This window comes from Jaculus jaculus, chromosome 1 (assembly GCF_020740685.1).
Source record: "Jaculus jaculus isolate mJacJac1 chromosome 1, mJacJac1.mat.Y.cur, whole genome shotgun sequence".
In the NCBI taxonomy this organism is placed as follows: domain Eukaryota; kingdom Metazoa; phylum Chordata; class Mammalia; order Rodentia; family Dipodidae; genus Jaculus; species Jaculus jaculus.
In genome coordinates this window covers 152,369,820-152,392,667 of record NC_059102.1, presented here as the reverse complement: position 1 = coordinate 152,392,667, position 22,848 = coordinate 152,369,820, and the positions used below count along the sequence as shown (strand labels likewise).

Here is a 22,848-nt window from a genome sequence, read left to right as displayed (position 1 = left end):
AAGTGCTGGGATTAAAGATGCAAGCCACCATACCCGGCTTCTTTTTATTTTCTATTCATTTATGGAAAGTCCAACAGACTGACCTTTTTAAAAAAAATTATTTATTTCTTTGAGAAAAAGAGAAAGAATGGGCCTCCAGCCACTGCAAACATACTCCAGATGCATACACCACCTTATGCATCTGGTTTATGTGGATTCTGGGGAATCAAACCTGGGTCCTTTGACTTTGCAGGCAATCACCTTAACCGCTAAGCCATCCTTCCAGCTCTGGTCTTTTTTTATGCAAGAGAGCAAGAAAGAGAGCAGAACTGGCACTCCAGGGCTTCCAGCCATTGTAATTTAACTCCAGACACGAGAGCCACCTTGTGCACATGTGTGGCCTTGTGCATCTGGCTTACATGGGATCTGAGGAGTTGAATGTGGGTCTTTAAGCTTTGCAGGCAAGCGCCTTAAACGCTAAGCCATCTCTCCAGCCCCTCTTTTTCTGCTTAAGACAGAATCTCACACTGTAGCTCAGACAGTCCTGAAACACATTCTGTAGCCAAGACTGGTCATGAACTTAAAATCATCCTGCCTCAACATCCCAAATACTGGGATTACTGACATGTGTACCATAGTCAGTTCAACAAATGGTGGTATTTTATTTTATTTATTGGACAGAGAAAGGTGAAGGGGAAAGAGAGAGAGGGAGAGGGAGAGAAAATGGATGCACCAGGGCCTCTAGCCACTGCATATGAACTCGACCTGTGTGCTCCCTTGTATATCTGGCAAATGTGGGTTGTGGGGAATTGAACCACAGTCCTTTGGCTGGTCAGCCTGGGCTAGAGTGAGACCCTACCTTGAAAATCACACCGCCCCCCTTAAAAATGAAGAGAAATGGGATGGGGGTAGGCATATTTGTAATCCTATTACTGAGGGGAGGGGAGAAAGAAAATTAAAGATAAAAGAAGATTGCTCAATAAAAAGTGGACAAAAGACCCCAGTTCGAGGCTCAGTTCCCCAGGACCCACATAAGCCAGATGCACAAAGTGACACATGCATCTGGAGTTGGTTTGCAGTGGTTGGAGGGCCTGGTGTACCCATATTCATATTCTCTCTCTCCCTCTCTCTCTCAAATAAATAAATAAATAAATATATTTAAAAATTAAAAAAACAAAGCTGGGTGTGGTGGCGCATGCCTTTAATACCAGTACTCGGGAGGCAAAAGTAGGAGGATCGCAGTGAGTTCAAGGTCACCCTGAGACTCCATAGTGAATTCCAGGTCAGCCTGGGCTAGAGTGAGACCCTACCTAGAAAAGCAAAACCAAAACAAAACAAAAAAACACTTTTATCCAGGTGTGGTGACATACGCCTTTAATCCCAGCCCTTGAAGGCAAAGGTAGGAGGATCGCCATGAGTTCAAGGCCACCCTGAGACTGAATTCCAGGATAGCTTGAGCTAGAGTGAAACCTTACCTCAAAAACCAAAACAAACAAACAAACAAAAAAGGTTACAATTCAGACAAATTCTTTTTAAAATGTTTGATTTATTTATTTTGAGAGAGAAAGTGGCTGATGGAAAGAGAGAATGGGTGTGCCAGGGCCTCTTAACTACTGCAAACTAACTCTAGACATATCTACCACTTTGTGCATCTGGCTTACATGGGTCCTGGGGAATCAAACCTGGGTCCTGGGCTGGAGGGATGGCTTAGCAGTTAAGGCGTTTGCCTGCAAAGCCAAAGGACCCAGGCTTGATTCCTTAGGACCCACGTTAGCCAGATGCACAAGGGGGCACAAAAGTCTGGAGTTCATCTGCAGTGGCTAGAGGCCCTGGCACGTCCATTTTCTCTCTCTCTCCCGCTTTCTCTGTCAAATACATAAATAAATTTTTTTTAAAACTGGGTCCTTAGGCCTCACAGGCAAACAACTTAACCACTAAGATATCTCTCCAGCCACAAATTCTTTTATAAAAATTAGTTATGAGATAGCACATTTAGTAACAAAAAAAAAAAATCAAATCCTTTAACTCCTGGTGAATTTGTTAAGCAATGTATGGAGATATGACAGATATAAAGGCCCTGAAAAGGGAGGCATTTCTAAAATTCAGCTTGTCTCACCAGACTACAGTCAGGTGAATTGAAGAAAATAGAAAATAAATCCAAAGAACTTTGAAAAGAAGAGCCATTAATTTTAAATATTACACTTTGGGGGACTAGAGAGATGGCTCAGCAGTTAAAGGGACATGCTTGCAAAGCCTGATCACCTGAGTTCAGTACCCTAGTACCCACATAAAGCCAGATGCACAGAGATACATGCATCAGGAGTTTGTTTATAGTGACAGAAGGCCCTGGCACAGCCATGCTCATTCTCTTTCTGTCTACCTAATTCTCTCTTGTCTCTCCTGAATGAATGAATGAATGAATGAATGAATGAATGAATGAACGAACAAATGAATACATGCATACCACCCTTTAGTGATTATGACATTCCTGATTCTTCAAATTCAGCTCAATGTGCTACTGTTTAAAAAGATTACCGTGTGTGTGTGTGTGTGTGTGTGTGTGTGTGTGTGTGTGTGTGTGTACATGTTCAGAGGGGTACATGTGCCACAGTGAGTGTGTGGAGATTAGAGGACAACTTGGGGTGTCTGTACTCTACCTTTTTTTTTTTAAATATTTTATTTTTATTTATTTATTTGAGAGAGAGATACAGAAATAGGCAGGTAGACAGAGAGAATGGGTGCGCCAGGGCTTCCAGCCACTGCAAACGAACTCCAGATGCTTGCACCCCCTTGTGCATCTGGCTAACGTGGGTCCTGGGGAGTTGAGCCTCGAACCGGGGTCCTTAGGCTTCACAGGCAAGTGCTTAACCGCTAAGCCATCTCTCCAGCCCTACTCTACCTTCTTTTGAGCCAGGGTCTCTTTCCACTGAAAACAGATTGCCAGGCTACAAATGATGGCCCCTGCAACTTTGGATTGTCGTGGATCCACCTCACTTTGTGGATGGCACTTTAGGGTCTCAGATGTATGTGCTCCTTTGCACTGGGCTTTATACTGGTTTTGGGGAACTGAATCAGAGCTAGCAGGTTTTACAGCCATTAAAATATACAACTAAGGGCTGGAGGGATGGCTTAGCAGTTAAGGTGTTTGTTTACAAAGCCAAAGGTCCCAGGTTCAATTCCCCAGGACCCTCCTTAGCCAGATGCACAGGGGGAATATACATCTGGAGTTTGTTTGCAGTGGACAGAGCCCTGGCATGCCCATATTCACTCTTATTCTCTCTCTCTTTCTCTCTCTCCCCCATCCCTTCCCCTCTTTTTCTCCCTCTTTCTCTGTCAAATAAATAAATAAAAATAATAAAAATAACATACACAATTAAGGCCAGGTATGGTGGCTTACACCTTTAATCCCAGCACTTGAGAGACTGAAGAAGGAGGATCACTGTGAGTTTGAGACCAGTATGGAGCTACAGAGTGAGCTCTAAGTCAGCCTGGGTTACAGTGAAACCCTACCTCAAAAATAATGAAAATGAGCTGTGGGGGGAAACAACATAGTTTTAATTTCTTTTTGTAAAATTTTTTATTTGGTTTGTGGGCTATTGGAATTGTAATTTTTAATTGCCTTCTACAAAAATCAGATTTAACATGAAAAAATAATAATAATAAACAAAAATAATTAAGTGAAAGATACAATTAAATCAACAGAGCTAGGTAAAGCAATAAAAAACAAAGTGATCTTCCTTATCTATTGACAACATGTCAATATTATCAAAGATGTCCTGGCAATGTAAAGGTAAAAGAAAGGGATGTAGGGGCTGGAGAGATGGCTTAGCGGTTAAGCGCTTGCCTGTGAAGCCTAAGGACCCCGTTCGAGGCTCGGTTCCCCAGGTCCCACGTTAGCCAGATGCACAAGGGGGCGCACGCGTCTGGAGTTCGTTTGCAGAGGCTGGAAGCCCTGGCGTGCCCATTCTCTCTCTCTCCCTCTATCTGTCTTTCTCTCTGTGTCTGTCGCTCTCAAATAAATAAATAAATAATTTTTTAAAATAAAAAAAAAAATAAAAAAAAAGAAAGGGATGTAGTTGTCCCCCAAAATTCACACTTAATGAAGCATAAAAGGAAAGGTGAAAGGAAAAAAAAAACATGTATGAAAGCACTAAAAATGAATAATACCATGCAAATTGTCATAAAGACTAAATTTCTTAAGGAAAAAGGACTAAATCTTCACCAATTTCAGAGATTCCTTGAAAATACTGAGGCTATATCTGGGGTATGGCTCACTGGATAATGCACTGGCCATATAAACAGAAAGATTAACTTTGGATCCCTAGAACCCACATAAAGTTGGGTGTGGCAATGTGTTTCTATAATTCCAGCACTCTTAAGACAAGATGGGAGGCAGAGACAGGAGAATCCCTAGAAGCTTTCAGACAAGCTATGCTGATGAACACAGAAGTGAACAAAAAGAGACCCTCCTTTAAACAAAGATGAGAAGCAGAGAACAACATCTGAAGTGGTGTTCGGACCTCTATACATATGCCCGTACACACAATTTCTTTTAACTGTGATGATGCTAACTATGGAAACATCATTAATTTTTTGGAAGTAAAAACATTACATCAAAGTCAGATGTTGAAAAAACTGTATGATTTGTGACATGCTATGAAATTGATTTTGGCATCAAAAACAAAATTTGTACCAGAACTTAATGAAAACTGGCTTACAGACTCAGCTTTTTCAGTGGATTTAATTACTCATTAAAAAAATTGTTGAATGCATCTTCTAGATTAAACCAATTTACCAATATAATCAAATCATAATAGCATTTGAAATGAAAGAAAAGTTAAAACATTTTGAATTGTTGGCTAAACATGGTCCTTTGACCAGCAAAAAAAAAAAAAAAAAAGTAGCCTTGCTTTTCAATTTGATACAAGAATTTGAAAATTGATTTCAAGTTTTTCAGGAAAGTATTATGTGGGTGGATTTGCAACTCCATTGTTCAGTCAACATAAATATGTTACCTGCTGTACCAGACAGCTTCAGGTTTGCTGAGATAAACTTCCAGACCAGGCACAATTAAGGAGAAAGGGATAATTATTGAAGCTTACAGATCCAGGGGAAGTTCCATAATGTCAGAAGAAGCTGGCCTGCTTTCACAGGATCAGAGAGAGAGAGCAAGCACCAGCCAAAAGCAACACAGCACAGCACAATCCAGGAACTCCAGCTAGGCAAACTTTGCATATCTTTAGATTGAAATCTGAAGCCCACCACCACACTTTAAGATCCACCCAGTGACACTGCCTCCATCCAGGTGGCTACAGATACAAACTACAAACTTTAAAAAAAGAATGAATATATTGGCGGCCATCTATTCAAACTACCACACCAGCCAGTTTTCAAATGAATGCATTGAGAACCAATGTGATTTTCAACTTCAAAAGTGTTGAGAATTTTTGCATCTATGTTCATGAGGGAGATTGGTCTGTAATTTTCTTTTTTTGTTCTATCTTTGCCTGGTTTTGGTATCAGGATGATGCTGGCTTCATAGGAGTTTGGTAGAATTCCTTCTTTATCTATTTCTTGGAAAAGCTTAAGAAAAAATGGTGTTAGCTCTTCCTTGAAGGTTTGGTAAAATTCATCTGGGCCAGGGCTTTTTTTAGTTGGGAGATTACTGATAACTGATCCTAGCTACAAATGACTGGGCTTCTGCATAAGAAGGAAAATACTTAGTAGCAGAGGCCAGAGAGTTAAAAAGGCAATATAAAGGGAAGAGAAAGGAAGGGAGGAGGGAACTTAATAGGTTGGTATTGTATATATGTAAGTACAATGATTGAGATGGGGAGGTAATATGATGAAGAATGGAATTTCAAAGGGGAAAGTGCAGGGGTGGTGGTGGAGGTATTACCATGGGATTTTGTTTTTCCAAGGTAGGGTCTCACTCTAGCCCAGGCTGACCTAGAATTCACTATGGAGTCTCAGGGTGGTCTTGAACTCACGGCGATCCTCCTACCTCTGCCTCCCGAGTGCTGGGATTAAAGGTGTGCGCCACCACGCCCAGTTTACCATGGGATATTTTTTATAATTATGGAAAATGTTAATAAAAATCGTGAAAATAAAAAAGAAAAGTGTGATCATTTCTTGTTCTAGGTTTTTCTAGGCCCTCTGTTCCCAGGAACACATATCCCTAATCTCACAATCACATCTTACCTATATCATCATTTTGTGGCAGCACCTACATTTGCAAACAATTATTTTCAAGAATGAATCACACTATAGAAAATGAAATAAGCCGGGCACGTGGCACATATCTTTAATCCCAGCACTTGGGAGGCAGAGGTACGAGGATCACCGTGAGCTCAAGGGCACCCTGAGACTACATGGTGAATTCCAGGTCAGCCTGGGCTAGAGTGAAACCCTACCTCAAACAAACAAACAAAAAAACAGAGTAAAATGAGAAACAAAGTACCTAATGAACACCTGGAGAACTCAAGAGCTGCAACTGCCTCCACTGAAACAATTCTTAAGTACAATGTTAAGTTTAATACTTAGATATTGTTTCTTAGTGATCTCAAACTTGGGACCTGGCTTGACAATTTTACTTAATGATGCTCCCAACAAAGTATTATCTAGTTAGGAGTATCTGAGGATTTTTTTTTTTTAATTCTTTGGTGGCTGGCATCATGAAAATTAATACACAGACCCTGTTTGCTCATCGGCTTATATTGCTGTTTGTGTGTTTAAGTGTAGGAACCAAGACAATTCTTCTGCATCCAAAGTGGCCTAGAGAAGCCAAAAACAAAACAAACAAACAAAAAAAGGCTAGGCAGCTCTGAACTAGACTACTTAATGGTGCACAGTATCTGAAAGTCCAAGGATAAGAATGCACATAACCTCTGTTGTCTCTTTTGTTTGTTTTGTTTTTCTAGCTTAAACTGGCCTGAAATTCACTATGTAGTCTCATGAACTCAAGGTGATCTTCCTACCCTCTGCTTATTGAGTTCTGGGATTAAAGGCGTGTGCCACCATACACAATACAAGTTCCATGAGCCAAGGGCAAAGCTATCTGAGGCTTAATAATAACATAAAGGATGAAACCAACCAAATGTGTTGAATATGTATATTCATAATGGTTTTGTAAAGGGAAGAACTATTCAACTTCAGAAGCTGATAGAGAACCATTTTGGTGTCTTAAGAGCTAGTTAAGGTATGGTAAGAATTGCAAACCTGTCCTATTTTGTCTCTAATAAGTGTGTAGCTGAGAAGTAAGGCAGATGAGATATTCCAAGCAATAAATGTACAGTTCATACCAGAACTAGAGCACCATTTTGAAAATGCCAATGCATGAGAGAGGCAGGCATCAGGCTGCTATCATCAGAAAAAGTGTCAATCTTCTACCAGATCTTGATGCAGCCTTCCCAAGCCTTACAAAGGGACTAGGCTGATCTGGCCTAGGCTCCAATCAACCTTAGGTTTTTTCTTATTTTTTTTTTAAATTTATTTATTTGAGAGCAACAGACGAGAGAGAGAGAGAGAGAGAGAGAGAGAGAGAGAGAGAGAGAGAGAGAGAATGGGTGTGTCAGGGCCTTCAGCCACTGCAAAGGAACTCCAGATGCATGCGCCACCTTGTGCATCTGGCTTACGTGAGTCCTGGGGAATCGAGCCTCAAACCTGGGGTCTGTAGGCTTCACAGGAAAGCACTCAGCCACTAGGCCATCTTTCCAGCCTTTTGTTTTGTTTTGTTTTTCGAGGTAGGGTCTCACTCTAGCCTCGCTGCCCTGAAATTTACTATGTAGCCTCAGGAAGGCCTCAAACTCACAGTGGTACCTCTGTGTGCCCGGCTCAACCTGTAGTTTTGCCAAGAAATACAGAGAGAGGGCTGGAGAGAGGGCTTAGAGGTTAAGTGCTTGCCTGTGAAGCCTAAGGACCCTGGTTCAAGGCTTGATTCCTCAGGACCCACGTAAGCTAGATGCACAAGGTGGCATATGCGTCTGGAGTTCATTTGCAGTGGCTGGAGGTCCTGGCACACCCATTCTCTCTATATCTGCCTCTTTCTCTCTGTGCCTGTCGCTCTCAAATAAGTAAATAAAAATTGTAAGAAAGAGAGACGCAACTCAAGTGTAGGATTTACAATATCTAAGACAGTAGGAATCCCTGGGGCGAGGTGTTCTAAGCAGGAGTGAGAACGCTATTTCTTGACTTTAACAGTGCTACCAGAGGTCACCTGAGATGAATGAACTAATTAGGCCTGACATCTGGACCTAGGTTTAATTTTTGTAACAAAACAGTTTATAACACAAATAATTCAGAAAGGAGCATGAGTGGACTGGAGAGATGGCTTAGCAGGTAAGGCACTTGTCCACAAAGCCAAAGGACCCAGGTTCGATTCCCTAGGACCCACATGAGCCAGATGTACAAAGTGGTATATGTATATACATTTGGAATTCATCTGCAGTGGCTGGAGGCCCTGACACACCCATTCTTACTTTCTCTCCCTCTACCTCTTTCTCTCTCAAATAAATAAAATAAAATAAAAATAAAATAAAATAAAATATTGTTTTAGAAGCATGATTTTCTAAAAATGCTACAAAGAAAGAGGTGGGAAGGGGAAAGAGAAAAGAAACCATACCAAGTACACAGCAACGACCAGCGCTCTGCTCTGAGTAAAGAGAGCTATATTCTGTCAGCCAGTGTGAAACCCACTTCAAGTGCAACAAACCACTCTCGGAGATAAAGGAAAACTCATTTGTACCAAAGAATTCTGGCCACTGATGGCAGAAGAAACAATGCTCAGGCAATGGTCATTTGGGAGTTAAAAATCTTCATACAAAAGGCTAATGAGGAAAAAATTTGTCAACTTAGCATCTCTCCTGCCTCATACCATGCCCTCCAAAGCATCCTTGCCGAGATTAAATGATGCAAGTCTTAAGCCTTCAACCTACCCATGTCTTCAGATCTAATTATCAGGCTACAGGAACTAAGCAGATAACCTCCTCCATGTTAGACCAGCTGCCAGAAAGCTAGAAGAAGCCATTCTGCATGCAGTTAATGGGAGAGAGAGAAATCACCAGTGAAGATACTCAACAATGGACACTGCAAGTCTTATATTTAGCTAGCAAGGCCAAATGAGCCAATGGGTGCAATACTGGCATGTCTGTCATGGTAGAAACCAACTGCCCTCTAACTGGAAGGGAGTCCCGCTCCTTGGGAGGAAATATATCCCTGATACTAAAAACCTACAACAGGGGTAGTCATGAGTCCTAGGGGTGTAACACTTGCTGGTGTCTGGCTAAATGTATATACTATGCTTATCAAATTGCCCAGTAAACACTTCTCTTAATGTTCATACCCTTACATTAGTGCTACTCTCACTTTTGGTAGAGAATCCACTTTTCATATGGCAGTGATCTCGGGATGACTCAGAAGGCATCATGGTGCTGGAAGTGACCAAAGTGCTCAGCACTGCAGTATCTCTATCACACCTTCAAGGTTCAGGGTCTATTGTGGAAGAGGTGGTAGAAAGAATGTAAGAGCCAAAGGAACAGTAGGACTCCTTACAACGTGCTCGCCACAGGCACAAAATGGCCTGGATATCCATGACCTCACAGTGCCTGATACTACCTACACAAGACCATCTAATAGGAAAAGATGATGACATCAAAATAAACGAGAGACTGATTGAGAGAGGAAGGGGGTATGATAGAGAATGGAGTTTCAAAGAGGAAATTGGGGGGAAGGCATTACCATGGGATATTTTTTATAATCATGGAAGTTGTTAATAAAAAAATTGAAAATTAAAGAAAAAGAATCTGGGATCCAGTTTTCCCACAGGTTAGCAGCATAGGCAACTAAAGAAGGGGTCATAGAGAAAACGTTCTGGATCCTCAACTCCAGAGATACAGAAAGCTTTTGAGAGACTTTGCAATAAATATGGTAAGTGGAATCTGTTTGGCTACAGTCAGAGAAAAGATTACTTAAGATTTTTCTTTTTTGACAGACATTTGACTGTAGATGAATTACTCCATAACAATGGAAACCTGTTATTTCATTGCATGTAATATGCACTGCTTTTACCTGAGAAAATATCCTAGTGGGGTTTTGATTTTTTTCTTGTTCTTTAAAAGTCTTTTTTTAAAAAATATATATTCTATTCTATTTATTTATTTACAGGCAGAGATACAGACAGAATGGGGGGGGGGGTATGCACACACACATGTGCTCATCTCCAGCCACAGAAAATGAACTTCAAACACATGTGCCACTCTGTGCTTCTGGCTTACATGGGTACTGGGGAATTGAACTCAGGATGTTAGGCTTGGCAAGCAAGTGACATAATGGCTGAGTCATCTCTCCAGCCCTTGTTTTACTTCCTAATGGAGATAAATACTGAAACATTTAGTGAAAACTGGGATTTATGGTAAAGGGGTAGAGGAAGCACCAGGAGAGGCTAACAAGGCAACACAGTACTAGGGACTGAACAAAAAGTTCCTTTTCAAAAGATAGGCCAGGGCTGGAGAGATGGCTTAGCGGTTAAGTGCTTGCCTGTGAAGCCTAAGGACTCCGGTTCGAGGCTCGGTTCCCCAGGAGCCACGTTAGCCAGATGCACAAGGGGGCGCACACATCTGGAGTTCGTTTGCAGAGGCTGGAAGCCCTGGTGCGCCCATTCTCTCTTCCTCTATCTGTCTTTCTCTCTGTGTTTGTCGCTCTCAAATAAATTAAAAAAAAAAATTTCATTCAAAAGATAGGCCAATATTCTCACAAGGCTGAGTATAATGAAGATGAGGCATCACTGTTTTGAGTGGTCGGACCAGTGTCTCTGGTGATCTACTAGTTCAGATGCCCAACAATCTGAGATAAAACAAAGTGCTGTGTTTTTTTATTTTCCTCCACCAGTATAGAGATGTAGGTATATGTACATTCAATTCACAGAGAAGAAAAGCTTTAAAACTGAGATATTTTTCACTAGATCTTTCCTACCACCCATGACAAGGAATGGTTTTCAACATGTGGTCCCTACAGCAAGAGAAACTGGAGTTCTTAGAAAGCAAACCTCCAACCTGGTCAACTATGCTGAACCAGAAACTTTGTGTGTTAACAGCCATAGGGCAGAAAGGTATGGCTAGGCACGTCTCTAACAGCATCAGTTCCAGCTTCCTGACCCTACATAATACAGAGTTTAACCTCTGCAAACAGGCCTGTTTTTGCCCTTCCCCTGGAGCCAGTGACATCATGATTATAGAACGTGGTCTCTTTTTCCTCAACTGTAAAACTTAAGGACACTATATAAGGACAATGTGTAAAATCTCAAGGCAGCATGTTGCATGCTGCTGCTGTTAAATACTTGATACTTTAGTGATCAGGAAGGTTCCAAAGATCAAATGAATTAATAAAACAGCACTGGAATGACAACCACAGAGGTTCAACAGACAATAAACAAAACCAAAGCACCATATACTGACCAGTCCTTCCTCCAGAGACACATAGCTCAGTGCAACCGGGCAGAGGACATCAAAGGCCAGGAAGTATGAGCGGCACCTCTGTCAAAGTCATATGACCAGACTTGATGTTCAGTCTCCTCCCATGGTCAATTGAAGCCAAGTAGCTCCAAGGGCTAAAAAACTCATTTCAAAAAGAAATGTAGGAAGCTGGGTATGGTGGCACACACCTTTAATCTCAGCACTCAGGAGGCACAGGTAGGAGAATCACTGTGAGTTCGAGGCCACCTGAGACTACACAGTGAATTCCAGGTCAGCCTGGGCTAGAATGAAAACTAGCTAGCTGGGGGGGGGGGGGGGGGGGGGAGAGGAATTCTCAGAGAAAGCATTCTCTCGACACACTGCCTGCTCTTCTTCTACTATAAGGGAGCAAAATCAGAGGGGCCATGAAATCCTCCCAGGTGTACATTAGAACAGCTAAAGGAAATGAAGTGGCCTGCTGGGATGGGTCTGTCTCTGGCAGCAAGCACAACCTGGAGTGACTTTCCTAACTCAATTTATTCATGTCTTGAGTATTAAAGGCCTTTATAAATACATGGTCATGAAACAAAACAGGCCATTTTTTTACACTGTATATTATATTCCTTTTTCACAAGCTCTAGAGTCACATTTTTACTCTATCAACTCTGAGTATCTCATTATTATTATTATTATTATTATTATCTGCTCTATTAGTGCTGTGCTGTGAAGTCTCTGTTGCTTCTTGATCATGTACTCCTATTGACTGGTAGTTAACAGAAAGGGCTGTGCTTTATATTTCTTATTGCTGTTTTAAGTGAAAATGAACATGCTTACTTCGTGATCCACGCTCTCGGTGGCCATGCACTGGTTGTTGGCCAGGGTGCTGATCTCGCGGCTCTTGGGGGTTTCCATGCGGCAGCTGCAGAGAGGCACTTCCTGGAGGCCATCCGTCTCCAGCACGTCCGGACCATTGGCCAGCCCTAAGTCACACAGACACACATCAGCTCATGCAACCCTAACCTATAAAAAGCGTCCAGTGAGCAATCAGTTTAGAAACCTCACATGCATGGAAATAACACAACAGCACTGCTCAGAGGGAGGTATCCACATACCCATTATCACCCACCATAATGAGGCATGAGGGAGCAAGCTGTGCCTCTCCCACAAACATGCCACCTGCCAGGTCCTAAGAACTACTTATTAATCTGTAATCTCAAGATCCACGCCATGTCAGAGGGAAAGGTTACACATTCATCAGCAACTCCAAAGTCTTCTGATTTTCACAAAGACAAGCATTCATTACATGTTAAGACTTTGTTTTCCATACTTGGTTCTAAAAACTGCTCCTATAACAATTTTGAAGGCTTTAGTTATGTGTTATTTATTGCCTAGATTCACCAACCACAACCATCCAAATAGTTCATATATCAGACTGGTGAGCAGAAGAAATAGGAAAACAAAGTAAGGAAAAAATCAGGAAAAGAAATGATCATAATCACAGAGTGCTGTTACCACAGTAAAGAAAAGGTATGATGGGCTAGAGAGATGGCTTAGCGGTTAAGCACTTGCCTGTGAAGCCTAAGGACCCCGGTTCGAGGCTTGATTCCCCAGGACCCACATTAGCCAGAAGCACAAGGGGACACATGCGTCTGGAGTTCATTTGTAGTGACTGGAGACCCTGGCGCACCCATTCTCTCTCCCTCTCTCTCTCCCTCTCTCTCTCTCTTTCTCTCTCTCTCTCTCCCTGGCGCACCCATTCTCTCTCTCTCTCTCTCTCTCTCTATCTGCCTCTTTCTTTCTCTCTCTCTCTCTCTCTGTCATTCTTAAATAAACAAGCAAATAAATAAATAAATGAAAAGGTATGGGCTGGAGGGATGGCTTAGCGGTTAAGGTGTTTGGCTGCAAAACCAAAAGACCCAAGTCAATTCCCAGGACCCACATTAGCCAGATGCACAAGGCAACACATGTATGTGAAGTTTGTCTGCAGTGGCTGGAGGCCCTGGTACACCCATATTCATTCTCTCTCTCTCCCCCTCCCTCCCTCTCCCTTTTCTTTCTCTGCCAAACAAATAAATAAATCATAAAATACTAAAAAAGTAAAGGTATAGCCTCTCGGCACAGCATGGCTGAGCCCAGCATTGTTAGGCAAGCAACTATAAAACGGGCAGGATTTGGGGGAGGGGAGTGCACACCTTTAACCCCAGCACTTAGGAGGCAAAGATGGATCACTGTGAGTTCGAGGCCTCCCTGAGACTGCATAGGTCAGCCTGGGCTAGAGTGATACCCTACCTTGAGCTCCCCCCCCCACCCCCCAAAAAATGGCAGGATGGAGAGAAGCAGCTGCTAGCAAGACACTGGAATGTGACTACGGCTATAGGGACTGCTCCTTCCAAAAGAAGAAAAGCTAGAACTCCAACGTATCCGCTTTTCTTGTGAAACAGAGCACAAATGACAGGTGAACCACTGTTTCAGACATTATTACCTATCTAAAAACAATTAACTCATTTCACATCTAAAAATAGACAAAGCGGGCTAGAGAGATGGCTTAGCGGTTAAGCACTTGCCTGTGAAGCCTAAGGACCTCCGTTCGAGGCTCAATTCCCCAGGACCCACATTGGCCAGATGCCCAAGGGGGCACACACATCTGGAGTTCGTTTGCAGTGGCTAGAAGCCCTGGTGCCCCCCCCCCTTCGGGCCTCTTTCTCTCTCTGTCTGTTGCTCTCAAATAAATAAATAAAAATAAACAAAAAAATTTAAAAATAGATAAAGCAAACCCAGTAAGAGCCTAGGCTCAAAGAACCCTGAGTAGCTACAGAGGACACTTCATTCTTGCCCATTTCACAAATACTAATGAAGCTTTGTACCATTTTTTCTGAACGTCTCAATTCCAGAAAAATGAACCTATACTTAAACCAGTCAGAAGTAGCCAGTTGATTTGCTGGGAGACTTACCAAGAGAACAGAGCAGGAGACTAGAACCAAGCAAGTATTTTCTTGCTGACTTCCAGTTTGCCCTATACCACTCTTCCCTGGGATCACCCATGGGGCTCTGAACTGCTTCTAGTTTGGATGTGCCCAATCCACAAATCACCCTGGCCAACTCTCCACACATGCATGATGCCTCAGATGGCTTCCAGTAAGGCCATACTGAGCCAAGGATCCACCTTTACCCCACAAAGACATTAATTTTTCACCTTTGGCCTGTTGCCAATCTGAATCCTAGCCATAACGGAATCTAGTCCTTGCACGGGGTTAATAAATAGGGACCGCTTGGTGGTGAATTTATGTGAAACAAGCAACTCACATCTTAAGCTATATGACTTCCATGGAGTACCCACATCTTAAAAGATCAGGCAGTATGAAGCAAAGCTTCACTGAAAGCTTAAAAGTGTAGGCCTTAGAGAAAGTTGTGTCAGCAACTTAAGCAGTCATAAAATTGTCCTCCTACCACAGGTGGCTGAGACACCTGCGGTGAAATAGAAAGTGAACTCTACATGACTGTGTCCTGACAATGCAGCCCAATAGCAAGGACATCAAGAGAAATGACTGACACAATTCTCAAGCACAAAATTTCTCCTCTGGGGCTGAAGAGATGACTTTAGTGGTTAAGGGCGGAAAAAGCCAAAGGACCCAGGTTCGATTCCCAAGGACTCATATAAGCCAGGTACACAAGGTAGCACAAGCGTCTGGAGTTCATGTGCAGTGGCTGGGGGCCCTGGTGTGCCCATTCTTATTCTTTCCATCCCTCCTCCCTCCCCACTCTCTCTCTGTGATTTGTTTCTGCCCCTGCCCCCTCTCTCAAAAACCCTCTCCTCTGAGCTTGGCCTCTCCTGACCACCCCCAAGGCCACTGTACTTCTCCCAAGCTCAAGTCCTCTGCTTCCCATTATCAGCTAGGATCATATCACTCAGTTCACCTCCTCCTATCAACAAGCAAAGAAACAGGAGGGGAAAAAAGATATTGCAAGCAAGAATTCTGTCTTCAGCACAAATATTCTCCTAAAAGAAACAATAAAAAAAATAAAAACAAAACAAATATTCTCCTAGGTACACAGCTCAACAAGCCTCAACTACCTTGAAAAAAAAAGACTGAAAGAGCCACTTGTACACACTGACCAGGCTCAGAAGATTCCCAAAATTTTCCTACCTGAGTACCAGCTCTGCCATTACCTCCCCTCAGATGTCCCAACTTCATACCTTAAACATCAACACAAATGAGCAACGCTTGCTTCTACAAGATTTAATTCTCTAAATCAAAAGCAATATAAAACAATCTGACTGATCAATCATAGATAGGTAAATCTTGGGAAACCAGTTTATGAAGTACAATGGAACCCAGTGAAGTCTCTTAAGTTGACTTTTTCCCCACTTCTCAGACCTGGCCCTCACCATTCTTGTCCCTGTTTTTCCTACTCTTGGGTCTGTGCAGTTACTTTGCCCACTTCTGGCTCTTAATCCCATCAAAGACAGAAGTGATACACAGCCCCTATGTATCACAGCAATTTCTCATTCACTCATCAGCAGTAGGCCAGGTTTCTGCTGCATAACACAGTACTATTTCCTGCTTACATCTTTCCCAGGCTGGAGAAGCAGCTTAGCAGTTAAGGCACTTGCCTGCAAAGCCAAACGACCCAAGTTCAATTCCCCAGTACCCAATTAATGCCAGATGTACAAGATGACACATGCATCTGATGTTCATCTGCAGTGGCTAGAGGCCCTGGTATGCCCATCTATCTGCTTCTCTCGAAATAAATATTTAACAAGATCTCTACCTCCCAAGACTAAAAGCTTGGTTAGAATCCCCCCTACCCTTCCAACTTGCAAAAAAATTCATTTAAAAAAATTTTTTAATTTTTATTTTTGTTTTGTTTTGTTTTGTTTTTCAAGGTAGGGTCTCACTCTAGCCCACGCTGACCTGGAATTCACTATGTAGTCTCAGGCTGGCCTCCAACTCATGGTGATTCTCCTACCTCTGCCTCCTGAGTGCTGGGATTAAAGGCATGAACTACCTACCATGCAGGGCTTCAAAAAAAAAAAAAATTTTTTTTTTTTTTTTTTTTTTGTTATTTGAGGGAGGGTCTCACTCTAGCCCAGGCTGACCTGGAATTCACTATGGAGTCTCAGGGTGGCCTCAAACTCATAGCCATCCTCCTACCTCTGCCTCCCGAGTGCTGGGATTAAAGGCGTGTACCACCACGCCCTGCTCAAAAAAAATTTTTTTAATGGTGCATTAAACACCTACAGTAATCCATACCATCACTTAGAAAATCCATGTGGGTATAGTTCCAGGTTTTATGTTTCCCCTCTATGTTTTGTTTCATATGTTTTCTAAAATCATCTAACAGTTACTTTTCATTGTTAGAAGGTTCTTAAGTGATTTAAAGAGAGCAGAGAAGATAGAACAAGCCTCTTTGATTCAGGCATAGAACTTCTGTTTGGAGTTGCTGGTGCACTTGTGAAGACCCAAGGGAGTAGCATGTGGGCTTTACTCAACTACAAACACCCATGATAGCCCTCAGCTCTACATCAGCCAGGAGCCATGCAGCAACAATCAGAGCTAGAATCAGAAATCACTCAAGGTACACTATGCAAAATACGTAGCCCGTTAGGTCCTGAGATACTAGAGAAGAATGGCATCTTTCTGTCAGGGAATCTGCACACAGTTGGGAAAACTCTGTGAGAACACAATAATTAGCAGCATGTTTTGGCATGAAGCATCTGCTACCGTGCTCTTGCAGGGCTTCCATACTTTCTGCTTCTCCATCTCAGTGACTAGCAAATGCATTTTGGGTTATACATGTTCAGTCACCTTCAAGTGATGCACTTAATCAAACTCTATTAACATCCACCAGGGGGCATCATGCTAACGGAAGAATAAGCCAGCAAACAGCAAAATGGTGCGGTCATAACTCCAACACCAACCTTCATTTTCCTCCTGGGAGGACAGAATCCCTCTGACACGGAGATCCAATGAGTCCAGAGAAACTTCCATATACCCCATGCTGTCTCCTGGAGCTGTCTGCTCGGTGCTTCCTGGAGGTGACTTACAAGCCTCGGAACCTACACACAGAATGCACACACTATGAAAACTGACTGACAGACACATGCGTTCAGAACATACATCCAGAACGCCCCAGGGAGGCCAGTTCCCATGAAAGAGACTAATTCTAATAAACCATTCTAAACGCTAAATGAAAAAGCAATTCCCTGGGCCTCTCCAGTTTTCCTGTCTGCCCAATATGATAGGAAGGGGCTGCATCAAGAAAAACTAGCCAGGCACGTGGCTCATGTTTCTATGGTCAGCACTGAGGAGGCTGAGGCATGACGACTGCCTCAAGTTTAAGACCAACCTGGGCTACATTGTGAATTCCAGGCAAGCCTGTGGTACAGATTAAAAAAGAAGCAAATAACAACAAAAAGTCAGCACGAGCAAGTATCTTTCTCTATAACTATACTTGTTAAATAAAAGTGGGTCAAATAACCAAGAAAGTAAAAAGTAGTTATGGCCTGTACATGCAGAATGGCTGGGAAATCCCCATCTGCAATGAGGCCAACATGATACTAACCTGGCACACATGTGGGAAAAGATCAGCATCCACCTCAACTATGCAGTACACCACTCACTAAAGGGCAATAAAAAATTTAAATATGCTGAGGCTAGCTCCAAGGTGGGCTTCTACAGCCTCTCATCCTCAGGGACAAAGGATAGCAGTAGCAGTAGGCCAGCATGTCCACATTTCACAGGTGAGTCTGAGAGATGTGTACAAAGTTGAGTATTTGCAACTGTAAAGGCACTTCATAAAGAGGCCTATGAAAAAATGCATTTATATCATATAATATCCAATATCAGCAAAAGGCAAATGACTGTGTTTTATGGCCAATCTTCTAAATATTGGTATTTAGTATTATGCCAATGCCTGGAAATAAATAAGCCATTGATACAGAGAAGTACAGTAACCATATCTTTTAGTTCAAACCATATTCTGCATCTAGATCTTAGATAAGAAAAGTCAGGCAGGTGTGGTGGCACATGCCTTTAATCCCAGCACTTGGGAGGCAGAGGTCGGAGGATTGCCAAGATTTCAAGGCTACTGTGAGACTACACAGTGAATTCCAGGTCAGCTTGGGACGAGACCCTACCTTGGGGGGGGGGGGGCGGGGGAGACGGGACAGAAAAACTAACAAAAAAAACCAAAAAACAGTTAACTAGCTTTAAAAAATCATCAACAATTTCAAAAACATGAGGTAGCCTATGTAGAATTTTAAGTATTTTACATAAAAAACTAAAATCCAGGGCTGGAGAAATGGTTTAGCAGTTAAGGTGCATGCATGCAAAACCTAAGGACCCAGGTTCAATTCTCCAGGTCCCACATAAGCCAGATGCACATGGTGGCACATGTATCTGAAGTTCATCTGCAGTGGCTAGAGGCACTGGCATGCCCATTCTCACTCTGTTTTTTTTCTCCCTCTGTCTCTAATTAATAAATAAAAAAAATTAAAAAATCTTAAAAAAAAAACAAACTAAAATCCAGGCTCCTGAGTAAATATTTAAGCATCCAATCGAAACACATTAAAGCCAAGATAACATAAACAAAATCACTACTCCTCAAACAACTTTTGGTCTTGAATCTACAAACATTTCTGTGTCCATAATGAAAACCACATGGACATTTTGATCTTAAAGGGTAATCTGAGGTGAAGAGAAAAGGAAGCAAGACTGAATGGGTAGAGGAGGCAAACAGGGAGATGTCCAAGTCCACATCAACCAACCCCCAGAAGTCTCTGTGGCCTCTCCCATCTCAAGAGGCCACCTCCCTCTGTCAAGAAAGCTAAGAACCTCTGCAATAAGGAAGAAAAGCAAGCTTAGTCTCCTGAGGAAAAGCAAATGGACTATACCAGCAAACTCAGAAGCTGCCCACACAGTGACGGTTAACAAAAGTCCCAAGGAAAGAAGTCAGACCAACCCATGGTGGTGGATCAACTGTACACTGACAATAGGGAGCAGGCTCTTCCTCACACATTAAACATTGCCTCAAAGTTCACTTGGGAGCTCTATAAAACTTCAAAAGAAAATGTGAAGGAACCCTGTTCACTTGAGTTGTCCAGAGATTTCTTAGAATACAAACCTACATACCCCATGAAATAAAAAAGAAAAATCATTTAAAAAAAAAAGTCTTCAGTGAAACTTTTTTGTTTTTAAAGGTAGAGTCTTACTCTAGCCCAGGCTGACCTGGAATTCACTCTGTAGTCTCAGGTGGCCTCCAACTCATAGCGATACTCCTACCTTTGCCTCCCAAGTGCTGGGACTAAAGGTGTGTGCCACTATGACTGGCCTCCAGTGAAACTTAACTGTTGTTCTTTCTTACCTAAACATACTGCTTGGAAAATAGAAAAAGCAAGGCAGACTAAATTTTAAAAAATATGCAAAACATCCCTTGATTAAACATGCATCCAGAATATAACTCAGTGAGAAGACAAATGGCCTGAATAAGGGAACAAAAGATACACTTCACACATGGAAATAGTCCAACTAAGAGGTTCAACTGCATTACTTATCAGGTAAAAGCAAACTGAAACTACCTAGTTACACCACTATACATCTTATGGAACCACTGAATCAATCCCACTGGAGAGGACAAAGAGGATCTTAACCCTGGCTGCTATGGCAGGGATGTAAAATGGAACCCTTGCTTTGGAACATGTTGGCCATTTCCATAGCACAAGATTCAGCCATATAACCCCTGGCTGTCCACAGAGACATAGAACACCTGTACAATGAAGGCTACATGCTGACATCTGCAACAGCTTCCTTTCTGACAGCTCAGAGTCTAGCCACAGGAGAATGATGAATAATCATGTATGCCATACAGTGGAGTGGAGCACTTCTCAACAACGGATAAGACAAATTGCTATGGGCACTTTCAACAGAAGGAAACTCTAAACAATTACCCCCAAAGAAGCCAGAGGAGAAAGAATACACACTGAACACTTTAGTTCCCACAAAGGAATGGCAGCAGGGTAGGGAGACTAGTGAGGACCTTGGCTATATATGTCAGATCTTCAGACTACATTTTGTCTGTATGTTTCACTTAATGCCAATGCTCACTAACGTTCTCCCCCTCTGATCTAGGAGACATCACCTCCCTACAGTCAACTAAAAAATAAAATAAAATAAAGTAAAATAAAATAAAATAAAATACGTGACAGTAGTTGCCAGATCAAGACCTGTGGATGATACATAAACTACTCTGTTACAGAGGCAGCCAGATGATCACAGGCCTCCTCCTTTCAATGCAGGCGGGAAATACACAGGTTGCTAGTTGCCTGCCCAGGGCAAGTGACAGACATTTCACCTTTAGTTCAGTTCTTAGTAATGAACCAGATTAACAAGACATAAGAGAAAGAAAACACTTGAAGATTATTCAATTTCCTCTAAATTTTTTTCAAACTTTTTTGGTAACAGAGACCCTCTTTTCAAGTGAAATCCTATACAGAAGCTCAGGGCCAGACCAGCCTCCTGCTGAGACACCCCACACCATGTGCAAAGGCCATGGCTCCACTTTGCTCACCAAGCCCACCACTTGGCTTCTTTCTACTTCTCCGCCTCCTTTTCCGAGCAGGCTTGATCCAGGGGCTGTCAGTCTTCCCTCTCCTCTTGAGAAATTTCTTCTTGATACTGGATTCAGAACTCTGGAAGACCAACAGGCAGGTATGTGAGATGCAAAGCAGGAGTAGCTCCTGAGAACAAAAAAGACTAGGAGTTGTGGCCTCCAAAATAAAATACTTGCTATTTCTTGATTCTTTCTCAAAAGTCATTTCACTTTTAGACATTTTTCTGGGTTACATTCTAAAGATACCCATACTGTTCCCTAAACATTTCTCTAAACTCAGCCCTTTTATAGGCAAGAAAGACAAGAAAATTAAAAAAGAATTTGTAACTCTTTGAAATTGGCACACAGGAAAAGTCTACTCAGACTAAGTAAGTAATCTCAGTAAGTAATCTGCTTTTCACCACACATATCAGAATAGGAATAAACAATGCTGCATGAACTCATTACATGGAGAATAGGATATAATCAATGTATAGTAATAATACATGTCACACATTTGTCCCTGCAATGCAGGTGTGGAAAGGGCATCTAACTACCACAAATCACAGTACCAACTGTAGCATTGGCAACACTGGAAAGGAACAGAGGTCTCTCAATTCTGATTCCTCAGAACTTATGCAGACACTGAGGACAATATACTGATACACAGGAACAGCTGCACCGCAGAGCATGAGCGCCGTCTCAATGTACTGAAGCATATCCTGCCATGGCTACTTGCACAAGCCGCGGACTGGGTGCCTGGGGCAGGGCCAGTTACCCCAAGGACATATGGTGTGGAGGAACCATCTTCACCACACATACCTGCACTGTACACATTGCTCCCTATGAACAACACCTCCCTTCATCCTGAGCTTTCATACAGAAAAGCCTCTGCAAGCACTAAAGTAGAGTTTTCCATTGCCTCAATCTACACTGCCCCAGGAAACAATGCTTCCTCACCAAACCCAAGGGTCCCTTGTCATAGCATCTTCTCTGTCATAGCAGCTTGACACCATGAACTATTGTCTCCCTCAATAGTTTGTGGGTCACATAACCTGAAACCCTGTGTTTTCTCTCCACAGCACCAAAACTTCCTCCTCAAGCTCACAAGCTTCTCATCTCCTTTACTCAATGATCACATGTCTGGTATTCCTCAGGCTTTATTCCAGTAACTATTTCAATTTCTAACCTCCCTGACTCTCACAGACCATCAAGCTCTGTCCCTGTCCATCAGGTACCTGCCAGCACTACAGATGATGGCATGCATTGAGCAGGACCATACATCCTCCAATCCACCTCAAAGTTCCTCATCTTTAGCACTTACTTCTTAACACCTACTACAGCCGAACTACAAATTCCACTCTCATCACTTGCCACTTGTAACCAACAAACAAAATGTGAGACCACACCCTTACCTCACATCAGGTCAACATGGCCTACCTAGCCTGAGCCACAACTCTGTATGGCCTCTTCACCACTCTTCCTCAGGCAGAATCCCTGCCCACCTGTGATTCTCAACACATGAGTAGGGTAACTGGCATCACCCGCAGCTCTTGCACTGTGAGGGCATGAGAATTCATGTGAGATTACCAGATCAGACTCGTCTCCGCAGTCTTCGTCCTCCCCTGTGTCAGCGGACTCCTGCTCCTCCTCAGACTCGCCATCCATCTGATCAAGTCACACAGCCAAGAGAAAAATCAAATCAAAACCAAAAATAATTAGATCCTTTAGTGGAAGATGGATGGATCCCAAGCAAATGTTTTAAAGCACATGGGTAGATGCATATAGGAGGGATTCTTTATCATCTGCCCTCTTGTACAGAGAAGCTGTTTGC

General features: G+C 42.5%; 1 protein-coding gene across 9 annotated transcripts in view; it reads right to left on the bottom strand.

Annotated features, from left to right (window-relative positions):
* Ehmt1 (euchromatic histone lysine methyltransferase 1) overlaps nucleotides 1-22,848 on the bottom strand; it is a 220,117-nt gene that overhangs the window by 67,020 nt on the left and 130,249 nt on the right. For 6 of the 9 annotated variants that reach the window (XM_012947838.2, XM_045149981.1, XM_012947839.2 and 3 more), the window contains 4 exons: nucleotides 22,605-22,682; nucleotides 20,994-21,114; nucleotides 17,347-17,484; nucleotides 12,261-12,406 (listed from right to left, as the gene is read on the bottom strand). In XM_012947838.2, coding sequence (XP_012803292.2) covers nucleotides 12,261-12,406; nucleotides 17,347-17,484; nucleotides 20,994-21,114; nucleotides 22,605-22,682 — 483 coding nt within the window. The remainder of the gene's footprint in view (nucleotides 1-12,260; nucleotides 12,407-17,346; nucleotides 17,485-20,993; nucleotides 21,115-22,604; nucleotides 22,683-22,848) is intronic. The other 3 variants (XM_045149974.1, XM_012947840.2, XM_045149960.1) reach the window with 2 other exon arrangements.